The 22,160-nt window shown below is 33.8% G+C and overlaps 1 protein-coding gene across 5 annotated transcripts in view; it reads left to right on the top strand.

Annotated features, from left to right (window-relative positions):
* Window positions 1-2,164: 2,164 nt before the first annotated feature.
* LOC149795917 (synaptogenesis protein syg-2-like) overlaps window positions 2,165-22,160 on the top strand; it is a 79,876-nt gene continuing 59,880 nt past the window's right edge. For 4 of the 5 annotated variants that reach the window (XM_089965830.1, XM_089965831.1, XM_089965832.1 and 1 more), the window contains exons 1-7: window positions 2,165-2,429; window positions 4,941-5,001; window positions 7,613-7,689; window positions 9,519-9,809; window positions 12,144-12,274; window positions 15,212-15,443; window positions 20,278-20,565. In XM_089965830.1, coding sequence (XP_089821956.1) covers window positions 4,982-5,001; window positions 7,613-7,689; window positions 9,519-9,809; window positions 12,144-12,274; window positions 15,212-15,443; window positions 20,278-20,565 — 1,039 coding nt within the window. In that variant the 5' untranslated portion in view covers window positions 2,165-2,429; window positions 4,941-4,981. Of the gene's footprint in view, window positions 2,430-4,940; window positions 5,002-7,612; window positions 7,690-9,518; window positions 9,810-12,143; window positions 12,275-15,211; window positions 15,444-20,277; window positions 20,566-22,160 lie in introns of those variants that run through there. The other variant, XM_089965834.1, reaches the window with a different exon arrangement.

The raw sequence follows: 22,160 nt of genomic DNA on the forward strand, positions 1-22,160 counted from the left end.
AATTTAGCCAGGTGTGTTCTGATTAAGTCACTGTGCCAGTTTTTGCCCAGACACTTGGCCCAGCTCCACTGTCATATAGTAGCATAACGTTGCTAATGGTATTTATTATTATTATTATTATTAAATTTCCTTTTCACTATGGTCTATTATAGTGTAAATATTTCTATATCTATAATTCTCGCAGTAGAAATTATATATGGGGAAGTAAAGCTCAAACTACAGATGGGCCCTATCTAAACCTAACTTCCCGCGATAATAACTATAGGTCACGCAAATTGGTATTGCTATAATGTGCTGCTAGCGTTTGTTTTATTTCATAGATAATGGTGGTCACTTCTAGTTAATTCATTTTCTCTTTCTTCAGTTTGTAGATTTTATTATTCTGGATTGTTTTGTTTCTCTGCGCCAAACTAGAAATATTTACGAATATCTACGAGCGTTATTCTTTATCTGAGTGTGTTTATGCGCATGTTCTTTATTGTTCTCGTATATTAGATATCAGTTAAATTGTTTTGTTTTAGAACTTGCGCCTGAGAGAGAGAGAGAGAGAGAGAGAGAGAGAGAGACAGACAGACAGAGAGAGAGAGGGAGACAGAGAGAGAGAGAGAGACAGAGAGAGAGAGAGAGAGAGAGAGAGAGAGAGAGAAAGAGGGTGGTGTGGTAGTGGTGGTTTGGTGGATAATGCTGTTTATAGAATTGTACAGGTTAAATAGGAAACTACCATTTTCTACAGAAAAAAACGTTTGTTGTAACAAATGTTAGAACTTTTAAATTCGTCTCCTAGTGTCTAAAATATGTGAGTTTGAGCATGGAAGCAAACCGATGAAATCCGTAATAGGTGGACTCGAATTCGATTCTCAGGAAGATATAAATTAAACATTTTTTAACCTGTTCCGATCTCTAACAGAGGTTGTTTTTACAGACAGGAAAGTTTTCGTATTCACGTACATGATACAGGTTGCACGAGGCGGCTATTAGTGTGTGTGTGTGTGTTTGTGTGATTTGGATTTTAAACGTAGCTTTAACTCTTTTTCAGTCATATCGCTACGATGTCTTCAGTGTGGCAGTTTATAGTGATGTCTAGCATTGGGGCATCATGCCGCAGACATGTAGCATGATGTCCCACCCAGTCACATTATCCTAACACCAGGCCGACCAGTCCTAACACTAACCTGTTAATACTGAGCGCCAAGCGAGGCAGCTGTTAGTACCATTTTGTAAGTCTTTGGTATGACTCGACTGGGTTTCGAACTCACGACCTCCCGCATCCAAGGCGGACGCTCTAAGCACTAGGCCACTGGAGCGGTTGCTGTTATTAGTACTAACATTAGTACTCTCACCTTCCGTGGTCGGAAAAGTACTGATTTGATCCTGCATCCATCAACGGAGCAGCCAGGTGTGATTTACAAACGGGTGCTCTTGCCTATAATTGATATCAGGTCCGTAATAGTGGTTAGATACAACTACAGACTATAATCTCCTCCATACATTTCAGTTTAGAACAGATACATTTCAGGTGTCATCTAAACCATCAGAGCTTAATATCCTATGAGATAGACCGTTAGTTGTAACGGATTGAATGAGCGTGATACAAAGACAAATCTTTCACAGCATACAGTAGCTTATTTTCGTACAAATAGACGAAAGCTGCTTGTTAAGTTAATTATTTTTTAGTTATTATAGTGCTTATTCGTGGATTAATTGTGTGTCTGTTTATTTTATTGTAATAATGTTTAGGTGTCACATAACAAATCAATTCATATTTAGATTGTTTAATGTGGTCATAATATTTTTTAATGTATGTACTGATTCAATCGTGAAAAGTAGTGTTAATGTTTGCGAACAAATTCATACATTTTTGGGTTATTCTATTTCTACCATTTATTGCAATTTAGTTGAGTGGAAAATAAAGATCAAAGCATTACCACTATAGGTATTATTATTAGTAAATTAAAATGAAAAATCATTTGTGACGGATATTTTTCCACCTACTGGATTATAACTGGGTGCATTGAAAATCAGGCGTGACCGGAGATGACATTGTCAATATTACACATGGTTTGGTTAATTATCGTTTCGAAATATTCTTGAGTGACATGAGTTGATACTATATTTAAACTCGTTAAGTAGACAGTGTAGATTAGTCATTCAATCAAGACCTAATATCGCGTTTCCTTCACCTGCGTCATACACTTGCAGTTGGCTAATCAAACGAGTGTACTCTTTTTTGGTTTTCAGATGACATTGAAAGTGTGCTTATGTACATTGGAAGTTGTTTGAAATAATTCATGTTGGAATTCGTTCCCAAGTCGATGAGTACAAAAGTTTCCATGCACAAAGGAATTCGATGGATACAAGTGTTAGCCGCAGCAATATGAATATGTCTATGACCCTGTGGCATTGTAACAAAGCACATGGTATTTCATGAGGTATTATTAGGACGTAGATGTTAAATATGCGTACATTTTATGTAAATGTTCTCATGGAAGTCGTCTTTTCATCCAACATATAGTTACTTTTTTCAACGTTATTACCTTTTACAGACTTAAACTTAGCAATAGTAGACACACCTGGTTTCTCCTTAAGGTGAACATTAATTTGCAATCAATGAGAGGATTATCAACAGAGAGCAATTAATTTAACAATGTCTACTCTTAAATATTGACACACACACATACATGATAATTTGTTATTCTGCTGTGACACTAGCATCATTGCAAGCAATAGCTGTGAAGGTTTTTTGTTTTGTTTTTGGAAGCACTCGTTATTGCTAACATCCAATGCAATATAACGTAAAAGGCTTTTCTACCAAAACAGTTCTAGTACTAAATAAATCTTAATTAATATTGGCCATTTCGGCAATCATTTTTCAAGCAAGGATATTCGTCACGTATCGATTTCTCTTAAGAAAATGTCTGTGTTTTTTTCGTTGACTTATATTTTTGTTTTGCAAAGCCTTCATACCAGACAGTTTAAAGGTTGTAACGTTTGTAAACTTTTCATTGCGATGCACATTTTCAAGTTGGGAGGTGACCAGTGTGAACGCCTTTATATTGCCTTGGGGTCTGACACAAGTGAATGTCATGATGGGTTTTACACCTGGTCAAGAAAACACTTTTTTCTTTAATAAACAAAATGGATTCGATTACTATTCCGAGAATAAACTTGGATTCATGTCTTTTGACAGATCAATTACGTACGAATGCCGTAAAAAAAAAAAAAAAAAAAAAAAAAAAAAAAAAAAAAAAAAATTGAAATAATTTTATTGCGCTTAAATTAGATTAGCTTGTTTTAGTTTGTGTTTAAAGTTGTATGAATATCATTTGATAATGACCCAGTATTTGCAGTATATACTACATAAACATATATAGGCTAATGAGAATAAACAATTGACTTAAATTGGTGTATTATTAATAATTCTTCTAATACATACTCATGCTATGACAGTACATTGAAATGAAATCAATGATATCAAATATATACCTTACCATGGAACCTACGGTAGGTTTAACTTAGTGAACTCGAGAACATACTGCATACTTGTACACAAAATAATTGACATTATGTCACTGGAAGAAAGAAAGCAGAAACTGTCATTTTGTTAGACGGTAGCAGTGCAAGCTGTCATGCTGTTTAAATTGACACCGACTAGTATAGACCTCATTATGATCCCTATTGACAATGGGTTGCTAAGGAAATTTAGGATAACTAAGCTAAAAGGACATGTGTGACATTTTTCGAACATGATTATTTTCAAGGATCCCCAATAATCTTTTTCTTTCTCCTTTGGTAGGAAAACCGTCAAGATAACATTATGTAATCCAAAATTCCAAAAATTATCTTGAGTGAATGCGGAGTTACCTGGTGGTCGAGTGATCTATGGCGCTAGTGCGTCAGACTCGGGCTCGGGAAATCTTGCAAGTAGCTTCTCGTAGGTCGGTGGTTCCATTCGAGGGATTTCCGAATCCTCTCTCCACCAGTTATGCTGGCTACCATGTATAGCGTATCAGATGTTGAAACCGGCGTTAAGTCCACAACAACAGCAACTAGACTAAATGCAAGACTTTAAGTAACAAAATAAATGTTTTCTTAACTTTACTATTTTTATATAAAATACCCTACAAGAAAATGTCAAAACGGAAAGTGATCTCTTAAAATGAAAACCCCATATTTCCTTACGAAGGAACGGCGTTCCTTCGTATTATCTTTTGGATATACACATTTTGTCTAATATTCTGACATAATCACCTGATTGATAATCCTTGATGCAAACCTACAGTGGAAGCAGACTGTACATGGCATACTATTTTCATTTGCCCTCAAGACACAATTGAAACGCAAAATCTAATATTTAGCCTTAACGAATGTTGGTCCCCATTCCTACAAACACGTATATATTGTTGTCTCGCCTGAATCTGAATTGAAATTTTCTGAATAGCTTTATTTGTTGTTCAAAGGTACATTGATGATATGAGGCGGTTTAAGTAACGTTTCCTCTTTAGATTCCAAATATAAAATGATTTTTTTCCCCAGAAAGTGCAGTGACCAGTAGGTAGGTGATGTCTGTCATTACATACTAAATGCTATTATTTAATAGTTTACTTGAATATATATATATATATATATATATATATATATATATATATATATATATATATATATATATATATATATATATATATATATATATTCTTTTCTGAACGTTTATCCATTAGATATCAGCATATCGTATATGGTATTTTTCTTTTTTTATTGTTCCTGCCGTTTGTTTAATTAATCTGTACCAGTATGAATGTATGGGGAATGGGTTAACTTATGCTGAGAGAGATTTTTTCATGACCTTTTTAAAAAAATTAGCAAATACAATGTTTAAATAAAACAAATTTAATCATCAGTGATGTTATGAATCTGATAGAATAACATTCATTTATTTTTTGAAGGAATTACCTTCTAAGAGTCCTGCTGTAGTAGAAAGTTGAAAATGCTTAAAGAGGATTTCAGGTATGTTATTCACTTATATTTCCTCCTTTATTCCATTCTAAAGATACCTTACGCTTGGACTCTACAACGTGTTGAACAAGGATGTACGGACAGATTTACAAAATCATGTATCCTAGTGAATTTAAATTTCATGTATAGACTTATATACTTTTTAGAAGGTAGATACTGATGTGGAACTTACTATGACTTTATAATATTAATTGTTATGTATAAACATATCCATGTCGAAACGGATGTGTAAGGTCTCCATATGTGCCTTCGTATTTTAATTGGAGTTAGATACCCATTTCTTTGTGAGAAACTCTGGATTTTTAATTATTGACCTAATCGTGTACTCCAAGTCGAGAAAATGTACCCAGTCGGGCACCTAGAATATAGTTACTATTGATTTGAATGGTGACGTTGAACCTTTGATGGATTACATAAATAATGCGGCCAATTGGGCTGACGTCTAATGATTCCAGTATCTACAAGTAACTCCTCTCCCTCCCCTGTGCACTTTTCATAATACGACATCATACTGTCGATGACGGAATTAAATCACAATTGAATTGATGTTGGCCAAGTCTTTAAATGGCTTCTAACGTAACCCTTCTTGAACACAGCAAAGGCCGTCCTGTATAATTACTAGAAATGATGACCACTCAGGTGGCCTAGTTGTTAGAGCGTCTGCCCCGGAAGCGGGAGGTCATGGGTTCGAACCCCGGCCAAGTCATACCAAAGACTTCTAAAAATGGTACTAACAGCTACATCGCCAGGCGTTCAGCATTAAGAGGTTAGTGTTTGGACTGATCGGCCTGGTGCCAGGATAATATGACTAGGTGGGACATCATGCTACATCACTATAATCTGCCACACTACAAACATCGTAACGATATGACTGGAAAATTGATAAAGCTACGTCAAAAATCTAAATCACACTCATGCCATATAAAGGTAAATGAGGTCAGATAAAAGCTTGTAAGGGACTTGATACCAGGCAGACTCCAGAGTCAAGGTACGAAGACGAAGACTCATACCATTGTGTTCATTACATCCTACGCAATACGGTTCAGAAATGTTTTGTCTGACAAGTCAATCCTACGTCCTAGGAATTTGGGGATGTCAAGAGACTTAGATGATATTTGACACCAATTTATCTGCAAACCAAATCCCCATCAATATAAGGTTTATATCAAATTGCGCAGTTACGAATGAGACTCGTGCACCAGGGTTGGGACTGTACCCTGATCTGCTAAGGCTTGAACCGATAAAGAGGTTTGAATTTTTATGCTTCGGTTCATACTGTTTTAAGTTTAAAGATCACTGACACGCAGCCTTCCGTGGACTCTTATTTCACTGAGCTAATATCTTTCACATTTTTTAAATCAAGTTTTAATGTGGTACAAAAATACAGGGTTTATTCAAATAAATGATGTCCTACCATGTACCACGATAATTCATAAACCTTTTCGATAATCATTTATTTAGACAACCATTTACAGTTTTAGTTTTGCTAAAATAAATATGAAAAACATTCAAAAATAATTTTTAACATCATTTTGCTTAGTAATGTTCGGTATAAATTCTGTATATATTTTTATGTATGATTTCGAACTGACTAATTAAACAGAAATTAATGATTTTGGTTGATATATAAGTTTAATATTGGAAAATCTCCATTTAACCATGATCACGCGACATTTCTATGCACCGAAGGTAACAAAATTCCAGTAATCAGTATTAAATCGAAAGTCTATTGTCTGTTCTTTCTATTTGCAAAGAAGAATAAAAAGAAATATTTACTTTTAATGTGCTCTTTTTGTTAATTGCTGTTATATATATATATATATATATATATATATATATATATATATATATATATATATATATATATATATATATATCGTGCCAAGTTTTCAAGCTGTTTCATTTCATTTGTTAAGTCACTAAGAGTTTACTCTCTCTCTCTCTTTTTCACAATCGTGTTAATGCTGAAATGTATCTACATTATTCGCTAATTGCAACACCGCTCCGGTGGCCTAGTGTTTAGAGCGTCCGCCTCGGATGCTGGAGGTCGTGGGTTCGCTCCCAGGCCGAGTCATACAAAGACTTATACAAATGGTACTAACAGCTGCCTCGCTTGGTGTTCAGCATTAAGAGGTTAGTGTTAGGACTGGTAGGCCTGGTGTCAAGATAATGTGACTGAGTGGAACATTATGCTACATGTATGCAGCATGATGCCCTAGTGCTAGACATCACTATAAACTGTCACGCTGCAGACATCATAGCACTATGACTGAAAATTAGTTAAAGCTACGTTAAAAATTCAAAACACACACACACACTAATTATTCGAACTCTTAATTTTTCGACTTCTTAAAACTTTAAAGCTTTATGATGTTCACGTGTTTTCTCATTTTATCCTACCGTTTCATTCATAAAATCATTTCATTCACTTTCGAAATTATTGTGATATGTTTTTGTGAACATACCCAACTGATCCCTTTGTTGAACGTAATGCTCACAGAAAATCTTGGCCACTTTAGCTGCAGCTAATATCCTTTTCTGTTTTCCTTAGTATACTTAGTTATTAAAACCATCGACTATATTGTTTTTTGTTTTCTTTCAGGAGACCAAGAAGAAATTTGATAGTTTGGTCATGTTTGGACACTGTCTTACTTCTCGCAGCAATTCAAGTTTCATCCGGTAAACATTAAATATTCTATAACCTAGTGGTTATAAACAGTTGTCTCTTTGTCATTTTTGTTTGCAAAAATAATTTAAATATTATTCACTTTTGTGTATATATATTCTAATTTGTAGTACGCACTTATGTGCGAAGCTAATGTTTGCTCACAGCTTGAGGACTATTTGCCTATTATGTCGTGAGTGCGTGTATGTGCTGTGGCACTCTTCTTATATTATGTGACCTATATTTCATATTTGCTTATTTCTTGTAGAATTTGTAAAGCACGCATTGATTAAATTTATGTCCATGATGTCACCTTAATTTTATTACAAAGACCTGAAAACCAAAATATATAGAATCAAATATAATCAAATATCTATTCTTCGCCAAGCATGGACTGAATTATAAAGCCAAAGGAAACAGAACATGCCAATATTAATTGGCTGTCCTTGTGAAGCGGGCCGTTCCTTTATATCACTTGGTGCCTCATTATACTATTAAGCTGTCTTTGTTTCAGAATAGTTTTACATGGGAAGTCACTTTCATCGTAATATTTAAAAAATTCTATATTCATTTTATAATATGGAAAAAAGCAACCAAACTTGCTACGAGGCATTGCTCTTAAGATAAGTAACAGAATACAAAGCCAACATGTAAAGAAGGAACTTACGGTATTGCGAATTAAATGTTCCACTTAAAGACACAATAGTTTTAAATATATTAACATACAATAAGAAGTCGACTTTTACACATTGCAAAGTAAGTGGTTGCACATTAGCATATGTTAAATCGCGTATTATGCAAGAATGACCTAGCACGAGACTTTAGCTTCGAATTCAGGTATTGGTATAAAATACTGTATGGTCTGAACGTTTGGAATTGAACACTGTATAGGCATTGCATCAAGATGAGCACTTTATATAGTTTATGACTCTAATATCCAAATTTATAAGAAAGACAAGAAAGTTTTGATTCCAAAATGTTGACATCAAACATTGAATCAAAATATAATTCAAGAGAGAATATTTCGCTGGTTATATATATCTTTTCATCAGCACTAGATAAAACGGTCATATTAGTATTTATTCCAAGGGGGGGGGGAGGGGGGTTAAGGGCCCAACATCTAAAATCATTAGCGTATGCTTTACTGTTATACACGAGTTCTTCCTTTCATATCCTTTCGTTATTCGTAATCCTAAAACTGTACTTAATCAGCTAAGTCGAGGAACGCAGGTCATTGCTACTAATAACATTTTTGCTATATATGATTACATTAAGTTTCCATTTCTTTCTTTAGACGCTATGGCCTGCTCAGCAACAATCCAACTCTACAAATAAGCATTACACTACATCGAGCAAAATAAAATAGTTCATTTAGCTCATGAGTCCGCAACAATTAAAATTGAATCAAATCAATTACATCGTATCAAGGGGGCCCCGAGTGGCCGAGTGGTCTAAAACGCTCTCCTTTACGGATCACTGCCATCTCACCTCTGTCTGCATGGGTTCGAGTCTCGGATTCGGCTAATGTGGGTAAGTGTGGAAGCTTGCCAGTAGCTTCTCGTGGGTCGGTGGTTCTTTCGGGGGTTTTCCCGGGTTCTTCATCCACCATTACTTTTGGCCGCCATTTTTAGACTATTGTGTGCTGAAAAATGGCATTAAACCCAACAACAACTACAACTACATCGTATCACCCAGAGGCTATGCCATGCTTTTTATGTGTTGCGTGCCATAAAAGAAGGCAAGCTGTGTCAGTGTGTCGAATGTTTTTAAATTTCTACATTAATATTTCCTCACAACTATTGTAATATTTATTCATTCAAATGCATTTTCGTTTGAATTACAGGTACAGTAACACTAACCAAAAGTCCAACTTTACCCGAGAAGAAGTGCATGGCTACAATTTCGTGTTCTTGGACATTGCCTGGACCAATTTATATATCCCTGAATGAAAGCAGCTTGACAGTTTGTAACAATGCGACTTGTTTACCTCAACAAAACCAAGATGGTAGCCATGTATACAGTGTCACCAATCGTGAAGCTAAAGTAACCATTGCATCCCTTGATAGAGACAGAGATCAAGGAAAATGGAAATGTTCGTCACTGGAAGCAGATAGCATTGACATATTAGTTTATAGTAAGTACACACATTCTGTAATGACAATTTCAAACTTTAATAATGTTTGAAAGCGCAAATATGATTGGTAATCAATTATCAATGATGTACTGGTTCCTACAGTAGAGGTTTTACACTATCTATAATCGACATTCATTATTCATAATATGTAATGTGACTGTCATGAACTATTGAAGCAAAATGTTGTACAAAATTCTACCAATATACCAGTTCCCATTCAACTATGGGGCATCAGTATTGCAATAATTAAAAAACTGAATATTGAACCTCTCCCATCTTACTGATAATTGCTAATTTTTGTCAGTGCTACAAACATACCGATATGTAATTGAGAAGGGCATCATGTGTGTCCACTTGTAGTGTTAAAATGTGAGTCACCTACTCTTTTTCATACTAGGTTAAAATACAACTAAATAGGCCTACGCTGTACTTTTGATTGCACTTGGCGTGATCAGTTTACATCTATATTCACACCCGAGCTGATTGTACTTCATTTTAATCGAATCTTCATTGTCTGAGTTCTCACACTTGAAACTTATAGAAAATGGAGGACGTTTAATGTTATGAAATGCACATCTAAATTTTCTAGGAATGGAAAGTTGTAAATCTCGAACATGAACCGATGCAATCAAAACAGAATTAATGTCATATGCTTTCATCACTTAAACATCAAAAACTCATTATTCCAGTCAGTTAAAGCGAGGATTTATGCTTAATGACCTTTCAGTTTAGTTTTTATGACTTCTGATTAATTAGTTCATTTTCTTCAGGCTTCACCAACATCAATACATTGTACATATTATTTCATGAAGTTCTTAGTTAATGAAGTGAAACTGAAACATCAGACTTGACTTGTCTCTTGTGGGTAAGGTTTGTCAAATAAAACAATGTACAATTAGGTTAAAAGTTATTGTTAATAAAATGTTTGACTAAATTTAACCCCTAATTGCTAAAATCACCAGCACAATCTTCATTGATTCAAAAAAGGGCTATATATTTGGTTAACCATTATTTGCTTATTAACATGCTAACAACCTTTAAGGTTTGTTCAAACTCAGTTGCTTGGCATGCGTCGTAGCTTACTAAGAGACCCTGTATTTTGTACAGGTAACTACAGCGCATATTCAAGGCATATTTTAAGTGTTATTCCTTAGGGCTCTATATTATATCGTCTTCCTTATCTTCTTTGTATCAGTGATGTAGCATTGTATCCAGTGTACTGTAATCTTTTCGCAAAAGATTCTAAAGACATCTGGTAAAGCCATTGACTCTTTTAAAAATAAACTTCAATAATAAAGGTCTGAACACGGATCATTTAGTGTTCAAATGTCAAAAGGCTGCTCCACCCGCACCCCACCCCCGCCTTCTTCTCCCCCTGATTTAGCCGGCGATGCAGCAGACTAATCGAATTACATTATGATGGGCTATGCGGAAATGCCTTCATGGTAAAACTCCCTCAGTCCAGCACCACATCTCTGTCTGTCTGTCTGTCTGTCTGTCTCTCTCTCTCTCTCTCTCTCTCTCTCTCTCTCTCGATCGACCATGGTAGAAGGATACCAGCGAAAATCCGTGAAAACACGTTTCAACATGCTGCTCTTTCACTGTACATGTACTTAACCATGCTGTGTTTGTGGTTCTCTGCTTTCTTCATTTAAACCATCTTTAAGTGTGTCTTATATTTTTTAAATCAATATGAATGAAAGTAGAAATTCAAAAAATAAAAGAAGCGACTTATCATTTGCAAAGTAGATTATGATTATTCGCAAGAGATAAAGAACTACATGTAACAGTGGACACACTGGAAAGGGTTGTGCAGAGTTCATTGATTATATGCATTCGATCAAAGCACTGCTGCTTGCAGTAGATCTTGCGTTTGAGCGCAATTATATGTATTTGTATGTGATATAAATAAAATACATGTTTAGTATGTACACTGTATATTTGATATACCATTCGTTGTATAAATTTTTCACTGAAAGGAAATCTGAAAAGCCCAGTTTCTTGTAGTGACAAATTTGTCCGTCACGTATCTGCAAAGATACTACGTACAAAATAGTTATAATCAGTGTGCATTAACTTTATTTGTCTCAATGTTCAAAAAGAAATATAGATCCTATTACACAAAGACACTGTTTCATCACTCCATACAACATTTTAAGAAATGTAAGGCTTTATTAGACTGAGAGTCCAAACATTGTAATTGTGTTAAACTACATTACATAACAGTTATTGCCAATCAAACGCTTTGCATGTTCTCCTTGAACATAACCATTTCTTATCCGTGATAATTATTTTAGAAGTGTCGACTGAAAACATTGTCTCTTTTATCTAAAGCTTTTCCAAGTAAACTGTCTCTCACTTACGGAGGAAACACAGATTTTGACCTTGCCAGATCCAGTGTTACCCTGCAATGTCAAACGGATACATGCACATATCCTGCTCCAAGTGTGAAATGGTATTACTCTGTAAGTACATTGTCCAATAATGTAGATGAGGGCACTGGGACCTAAATAGCTTCATGAATAAGTATGGGTACAAAAAGTTGCTACACGAAATACTGAAGAGTCCAAATGACAAATGTTTGTATCTTTTCTAATGTTTTTATAATATTTCTCATCTTAAAGGTTTGTCATGCATAACACCAATTATTCTTTGTATTGCTATTGACAAACACCTCATTAAAAATATAGTATTCATATGTCCAAAGGTCAAATACAGAAACTCAAAACACATTGTTGACAAAATTTTCATCACTCGACTTTTTGAGCAGCAATTTATTGAACAAGTCCAAATGTATTACATTTATATATCCATAGCTGTGCAAAAAATGTTTGGGTTTTTATATTTGAAAATTTGTGTTCATATGCAGAGACCGAAGTTCCTCGTTTTCCTGCAAATTTAACGGTGGGATCAAGACTGTGATAATGCGAAGCAGGAGGCATTTTACCTTTTAAGAAAATACAGATTTTCAAACAACATTATTCATTTAGACGTTCACAATAGAAACTCGTTTAAACTACGGTATCATATGAAAACGTCAATAAATGAAACGTCGATGAGATAAGCATTTAAATCAAAAAAATTACAAATCCCACCCCCAGCAATTTTTGACCAGCATTAAAGCGAATATACTATAACATGGTAAATGTAAGTGAATCTAAAGTAACAAAGAATGACTGGTTTGAGTATGTTCGTCCCTTTTTAGTTTTACAGATTCTTGCAGATCTGAAAATATGGATGACAAAGATGGTACTGCAAGAAACGAAAATGACAATCTCGAACTGAATTAACCAATTACAGATGAAGATATAATAGATAGAGTTCGTTGTTTAAAAAATATAAATCCGGATCCCGACAAGATTCCGGTCGTTTGCATTATTTAATTTCGAAAGGACTCTTTAATAGCATATATGAAACGGGGGTAATTTCCAAAGCAGTTGTAAAATGTATGATATATTTGATATTTGAGAATTGGAGTATGAATGACCCAAGCAACTACAGGACAATATCTATAATAAATACACTCTGCAACCTTATTCACATCTATTTGGAACATATATATATATATATATATATATATATATATATATATATATATATATATAGACTGGCAGAAAACAATAATCTAACAGACGAGTATCTGGTAGGCTTTCGACAGCACTACAGGACATGTGATAATATATTCAGATTGCATGCAATTATTCAGAAGTATATATAAAAATGTGTTGATAGGTTTTGCTGTTATTTATTGTTTTTCTCCTGGACAGAAAGGTATTGATGGATATGTTTTACAGTTTTGAAAAATATGTATTCTTTTGAAAATCTGTTTACGAATACCACAAAGGACCTACCAGATATTTGAACTGCAATATGGGAACAATACAAGGATTTTTCTAACCCCGATTCCATTATTTTGGTCTTTCTCTTGGTTTACTTCAAAATTACGAAGTCAGTGTGATGAGGGTATTTTCATCACATGGATTAAACCAGAGATATTTGCTTAGTTGTATACAGATGATGTGACCAATTGTTCTGAAACTGTTCGGTTATTGGAACGACAAAATTAATGCCACATATGAATTCTGTATTGAAAATGGAATGAGAAATAATGTAGTCAAATAATTGTCTTTCAAAATGGTAGCCTTCTAAGACATTATAAATGTTGCTATTATAAGGGCAAGCCCATTCAAACGGTACCATTTTTCTCGGACGGGTTGGGTTGCTTTTCACATTGAGGTTGATACAGACTAAGGCGAAAAAGATGTTAAATGTAAGAATGAGTAATATCATATAGAAAACCAAGACACAAACGTAGGACCAGGATAAGGGTCAAAAGTGCTTTTCTAGAATTTTTAAGTTGTAAACAAGATAGGATCTATTACTAAACTTATTATAAAGAACACGAGAAACAACATATGTATCATGGGGAAATTTCAATGTCCTAAACCCAAAAACAATTAATCTTATTTACCTTCATTATTAATTATCAAAATATTTAACTAACACACAGGTAAATATTTACTATGCATCATTTGTTTACAAAATATATGTTACTGGTCAGATACACACTGAAATTGATTTTAGACAAGGTCAAGTCCAAAATAAATTACACATAACATATAATCATGGAGAAGAAACTATCAAATACAATTAAATGTGCATAACAATAAAAGCAATTCATCAAAGATTTTGTAAATGATATCTTAATGTGCCAAATACTGCGAATAATTATGTTAGTCTTGGTGAATGTAGATGATACCCTTTGAACACAAACAATAAGTTACAAGTTTCGAAATGTTTGAAGGTTTACTTGGTGACAGTTGAATGAAGGGACAATTAATAAAATTAGTTCTGAAATCAATGAAAACCATTCCTAGTCTCCTTCCAATATAAGAACTTTAGACTTCTCAATTAAGAAAGTATATATACAAAACACTGTTGAGACCTATACAATGAATCAGATATATAAATCTAATAATCAGAACCAATGTTTATAAATATATCAAATTTGGCAGAATAAGTTATATTACTTAATTACTGTACATACTATAGTTTAAGTGTCGGTCGTTGCGCATTCCGGTTTCTATAAATACATATTGCATAATCTTTGCTCAGACGTATTATACTGAAATAGTCGTGCAATGCTAAAATTGTATTTTTGGATTCAAGTAGATTGTCTATGACAAGAAGGATGATGTGACGTTGCGTCATATTGTCTGACTAGTTGACGGTTACATAAAGTTATACCATGCCATGCAATGTATCCATAAAACTGTTTCTCGTTATTAAGAGATAATACAGTATCCAACATTTTAATGTATTTCTTCATTCCAAGGTAAATATATTCCTATTCAATAACTCAGTGAGGTTGAACATATTGCATTTTATATTTTATATTCTAGCATTTGCAGGGTAAGGAAACTGGATTGTACAACGCAGCAAGTGCAACAATGAAAGGAGTGGGAGGAAATTGTTCATACCCTGAAAATATCTTTGCAAGCAGTCTCATTCTCCCCATTTACACCACGTGGCGTGACAATAGCAACAAGACTGTCAATTTCTTTTGTGGGATAGAATATTTGGATTCTTCGAGAAACATAAATTCTTCGACATCGAAGGGAATAACATTTGCAGGTTATGTATTTTCTTTCGCATAATGCGGTCGCAGCATGAGCTCACGAATCTAACGTCAAGAGACCAACGTATTCTTTCCGCTGCAAAAGCTTTTGCTGCACTCTTATATATGAAGGTTTGACCATTACAACCTCTATGGTAGTGGTTATACGAATACACCATACGTAATCTGTAAATCTGTACATTTCATTATACTGATTAAGTTCTTTCTCAACTTTCGCACACTTCAAACTCATGTATTATTTGAACCCAAAAACGTAATTATTTATAATAATTTCTTGGGAAACATTTTTCATTATCCAAAGACAACGGTTAAACATGCCCAAACACAGCTGCCAAAGGGGTAATATGTGATTAACAGGATGTCACGGAATTATGTCACTTTAATATTTCAAATACTCTTGCAGTTGTTAATATATATTTCCATTCTCTAAGTTATTTATCAATCCAATGAATGAAATTATCAAACATGTGTCATCACAAGTTTTCTTTATTCGTATTTAGAAGAAAAATGTAGAACAAAAGAAAACACATTTTGTACAAATAAGTCTCTTCACATTATGAAATGAATCGTTTTATTCTTATCATAGAGATCAGTTCCTTGATATGTTTATCATTAAATACCAAATGAAAGGAAAATAGTAGAGTTTCATGACTTTGTATCAGGGGTGCAAAACCTTTGTCGGCCAAGGGCCAAATTTCATTTTCTAAGACCACTCGACGGCCGCAAACACTAATTTCTTTAATATAATTACTCTTCTCTGGCCTGATTTCTTTGTTGTCTTAATTTGCCCTAAAGGCCAGAGAGAACACATTGTGCAACTCTGCTATATTTGATCATACTACGCATGCTTATTACCATCAGGTATCTGTTCTAAATTGTCAAAGTGACTCCCTAAAACGCCTTGGTAATTTGTCCGTATCTATGAAAATCACCATATTTGTTATACAAATAGATGACAGTTAACGACTGTTTACAGCAGACCAGAAAGTTTTGCAATGCTACAAATCATAATTTGGCTATTAAATAGAATTAACCTCTAATAACGATCGATAGCCACAGTCAGCTCGGTAAACATTTTCCTAAAAAATTAATCGAACTTTATATTGTCATACATTTGATTTCAAATCGCTTATCATAAATAAAGAAATATTTTATAAATACTAATGTAATATTTTCCTATATTCCATGCCATTCGCTTAGTACGGTTGTTATAGCATGGTCGACAATGTCCCACAGAAATCTTGCAACATGACAGTAGGATTATAATTATTAGAGCACGGGTATGCTTTCCAAAAATGAATAATTTATGAAAACTAAAGGACAATATTTATTGCATTAAACAATTGATTCGTCTCAAGCATGTTCATGTATTTTTACATTTCTCTTTTAAAAGAAAGGTATGTTACAATGTATTCATTACATGTAGTACGTAGGAGTTATATTTGTTTATAATGTTCACACCAAAATAGAAATTATATCATATTATATATGTATAGTGTGATATTGAAATATTTCTGAATCAAATATTCGATTGTCACTTAATTTCGGTTTGCAACTAGTGCTAATTATCATTGATCGTCCAATTTATCCATTGAATTCTAAAACACTATTGAGATGTAAGGTAACATTGCTGCTTCAAAACTGATATACTGCTTTTAACTACAAATTTTGTTTCGTCTAAACTATGTGTACCGTTTGACGTAAAGTATTACAGGAATACAATAAAATATGGATGACAAATAGAGACGGGTCATGTAAGTTCACATACTAATAGATTTAGTGATTCATGTAAAATAACTAGATATATAAAGGTAATGCTTGAAGTCATTTTACTGATTGGAGTTAGATTGTAATCTATTATTGATGGCACCTCATTGATTGCATAAATGTACACGAGTGGGTCTATAGTTGCCATATTTTACGATCAGTACATCATTATTGGAGGGAGAGAACAATGAATGGAGGAAGGAGAGAGAGAGAGAGAGAGAGAGAGAGAGAGAGAGAAGGAGCTGAAGACGAAGAAAAAGAAAGAAGCATACATAAGGAAATGCAGGTTTGAATGACATACAGTAGGAAGAATATAATACAGAAACGGGAAAACAGAATTTCAAAAATTGATATCGCTCCTGTGGTGATATAATTTTCTCCCGCTGACATATTTCATTATCTTACTATAAATATCGTACTATATATATATATATATATATATATATATATATATATATATATATATATATATATATATATATCTGTGTGTGTGTGTGTGTGTGTGTGTGTGAGCTTAACTCCCTTTGTCTTTAATTACTTTACTAGTTCGAGATGGGGCCCCAAGTGGTCTAAAACGCTCTCCGTTACGGATCACTGCCATCTCACCTCTGTCTGCGTGGGTTCGAGTCTCGGATTCAGCCAATGTGGGTATGTGAGAAAGCTTGCCAGTAGCTTCTCGTGGGTCGGTGGTTCTTTCCGAGGTTTTCCCAGGTTCTTCCTCCACCATTAATATTGGCCGCCATGTATAGCCTATCGTGTGCTGAAAAATGGCGTTAAACCCTACAACAACAACAACAACAACTAGTTCGAGTTTCAGAGGTTGAGTTAAAATATAGTAGTCAGTCTTTGCGAAACGCATCTAGCCTGAAAGTTACAAGTGGGAAGACAGTGACCTTGAGATGTGTTTCCGGAATCAGTCGACCTGTCCCTACAATAAACTGGTTCATTGGCGAAGATAATAAGGGCTCAGGAATCAGTGACACTATTACTTTCATCCCTAGAAGTATGGATGATGATAAGGTGATATTTTGTCGAGCGTACAAAGTTGACCCTAAAAGAACAGTGGATTCGGGGGGATGTAGGCTGTATGTTCGAGGTATTGTACTAGTGTTTTGTGTCAAGATATAAAATAAACATTTTCTTAACCGTTGTGTTGTTTGTCTTAAGTGAATATATTAAGTTTATGCACTAACAATACCAGTGATATCGAGGATTTGGACTAATTCGTACATATTTTACAACTAGGCAGTAATTCGAGCAAATATAATTGTTTTTACGAAAACGTATCTGGAGATGATTGGGGCTGTTTTGTTTGTTTTTTTTTTTAAAATTTATTTCTCTGCTTCTGATTAATTGAAAAACTGCTCAATAATAAAAACACGAAATACTCAAAACTTCCAACGTTGAACATTTTTTTCTTAAACATGCAGAAGGAAATATTTTCATTAAAGCCAACAAAAGAAAAATGCCTCTTGTTTTAAAATTGTTTTTATAACTTCATTGATGTACGAGTTTATCATCGAATTAGTACATAGATGCATGCACACCTACATGCATACTTATCTACATATGCACATGCATGCATACGCATATAGATATATATGTATACATACATGCTTACATGCGTACATACATGCTGACATATATGGATATATAGGTACATGCATTCAAACGCGTGTAGATATAGTTATGGATACATTCCTACATGCATCTATACACATGCATGCATCACACTTACTCACATGCATACATGCACACACGCACGCGTGAATGCTCGTACACACACACACGCACACGCACACAAACACATACCTAAATACCTACATTAAGGACATCTCAGGGAGCATTAAAACCTTGATTTTTTTATGAATATTATTATGCTGGATGGGAGACCTATCTATCTTCAGCAATTTATTTGATTACTTATTGAGAAAACGTAGTTCATCATTATATCAACAATTGCTTATACGCTTGGATACATTCGTAATATGAAAAACGTTTCAAAAGATCCTTCAAACGAAATTAAATGCCCTCATTATCTGAAGAGGTAATGTTTTGAAAAGAACAAATTGTGATTGATATATTGATATGTTTGATTATCTTTGAACATTTAAAATTTTTGGCATTTATCCGCTTTTAGAAAAAAAAAAAAAAAAAATATTTGTATAGATAATTCGATCAATTAGAACTATCATGGATGCTAGCTCTTGATTAAAGAAGGAAGGTAGATCTTCATGTTGTGATGAATGTAACTGTTTTATCAAGAAGACTTTTGAAATAACAGTAGGCTTTCGTTTTTATATTTTAGAGTAAGTCTAAGCTACTTCTCTATATTCCTACAGTTATAATTTTTAATAACGAATACATTGTTCCTATGCCAAAGAGTTTTTTAAAATAGTTAAGGACTTCGAATTCGAATAACAAAGTTCTATAATATGTATATTGTTTTACAGGATGCATATCCACAAAATAAACATTTTAATTAAAATACTGCTTTTACTAATCGAATACGTTTGCGTAGGGTCCAACATAATATTCGGATGAAGACGTTTTATTCATGTCACTATTAGAAAAGGATACCATATTAGACTCTGGAGAACCCAGCAAATTCACCCATCTAGCCATCCATTGTTGATTCTAGAATAAATACTTTTCATCAAATTACCAGGGTCGACATCAACTATCTAGGTCACATACGCAGATTGTTTTTGGCCGACACTTCTGGTATTGTTCATGTTTCAGACTTCTTTGTGATATACTCTGCAAATGTTTTAGAGATTATATTTACCTATTTAGCGTTATTTCTCTTTTGCCATGTTTGATGCTGTTCAGTAACTATATGAATTGTTTATATAACAGACTGAGTGGGGATCTTTTTGAAAACGAAAGTGTTTTATGCATAATTATTAGGCAATAATTATTGGCCTTTTAACGCTTTGACTAGTTTGATGTTCGCGTCATTATTTTCCCACTATGCCAGACAAACTAAATTGGGACCTTTACAGTTCCCCACATAATACATTCTAAACAGATGGATTACTTATGATGATCTATTTTATACAGTACAGGTAACTGAGGTAAAACTATACCTCAACGGGCAACCTGTTCTAGACGAATCTATCTTGCACGTGCAATCGAACAAAATGGTGTCCATCAGCTGTGTTCCTGGAGACAGTCGACCAGACACAGATATAGAATGGTACGTTGGATCAGAAATGAAGAATTCTACTACCTGGCAGTTGTTTTTCACCCCTAGCAACGAGGATCATGATAAATCGATCTACTGTCGGGCTTACAACCTTCATCCTTCTAGAGCAGTCGAGTCGTATAAACCAAAGCTCAGTGTCGAAGGTGAATTTAAATTATACAAAATATTACTGTTTATGTTAGAGCAGAAATTAAATACATATAACTTATGGATCATGAATTGCTATTGAAGGCATGAGAGCAACAACTCAAAAAGTTTACAATGAAATTATGAATGCTTATAAATTTATAGAGCATTAAAACAAAGCTCATCGCTTTAAATAACGTTGAATTTTCAGTGTTTGCTTCATAGATGGTGATCTGAATGTCTTCAATAAACATAACTTATTGTATGTTAGCGTGGACAAGAAAAACCGATTATATAGATATGAGAAAATTTTAATTAAAAATGAATAATAAAATGAAGTCAGAATATCTCTTTTCCTACAGCCTTTTAATATAGTCCATATTGAGACTTGTGTAATATATGATCACTATGCTATGTTTTATTGAGGTTAAACATTATTCTTAATAGCTTTGCGCAATTATTGACTAACTCTTGCCATTAGCATCCAGATGTATATTTCTGCAGATTGTAATTAATCTTAAAGGATTTATTGAATGTATTAATATTGTTTTCAGGCAAATATTTTTAATGTGTTATATTATACGGTCAGAAGTGACGAGAACACACTGCGAAATATTGCCGTTTTGCGAGTGGCATTATATCCCATCCAACCGAACACACTAGTTATAGATCCTTATGTTAGGGATGAAAGATATACACAAAATATTGTTTAGATACAAAAACCTGATAGTCGAATTTTCCAGCTTAGTATACGATTAATCACAACAAGCATCCATCATCCAAATTGTCTAGAATTTCTCAATAATTTGTGTGTATCATCAATGTTATTGATTTACATGTCGCATAAAACGCGACAAGAATATCTCGAAACTAAGTAGCTGATATAAGACTTTATTGAAATTTTGTGATAGTAACACGTATTGCTAGATATGGATCATTTATTGCATCTATTGAAATTTTGTGATAGTAACACGTATTGCTAGATATGGATCATTTACTGCATCCATCAATTTCTACGAAGATTTCTATGCTAAATGTACCTAAAAGTTCACATCAAAATTTACAAATAAGACACAAGTTGTCTCTAAACCTTCATGTTACAATGAAACAGAAGCATTATATAACATTAAAATCTCTTGTATTTGTTACAAATGCTTAAAGTAATTAAAACTAGTATGAATTAATACAACCAATGCAGTATACGTATACGTTCATTGAAAAACAATTATGACCCACAAACATTTGAAGAGTTACTTTATATATACATACTGGCTGTAAAAACGTGTATGTGGTACCATGAAATCTGCTGATACAACTTACATTACTTGTTATATTTACTGAAATTTACTAGATGCTCAGATTAACCATTTGAATCATACGGAGAAACAAATAATTCGTTTTTTTTTTCATTTTAAATTGATCAGAAATATGTTATAGAATGCTACAGGTGCTCCAGAGTTTTGTCGTTGATTTCGATGAGTTGAAAAGTTCGCTAATGCTTAAAACATTGAACGATACTTGTCCGTTATGTGATCAGGTAAAGTATTGTAGTGTACATAGATTTTACTTTATTCTATTTCCACATACACAAATAACCGTCTTAACAGACACC

The sequence above is a fragment of the Sinohyriopsis cumingii genome, chromosome 7 (assembly GCF_028554795.1).
Source record: "Sinohyriopsis cumingii isolate HCF-2022 chromosome 7, ASM2855479v2, whole genome shotgun sequence".
Classification (NCBI taxonomy): domain Eukaryota; kingdom Metazoa; phylum Mollusca; class Bivalvia; order Unionida; family Unionidae; genus Sinohyriopsis; species Sinohyriopsis cumingii.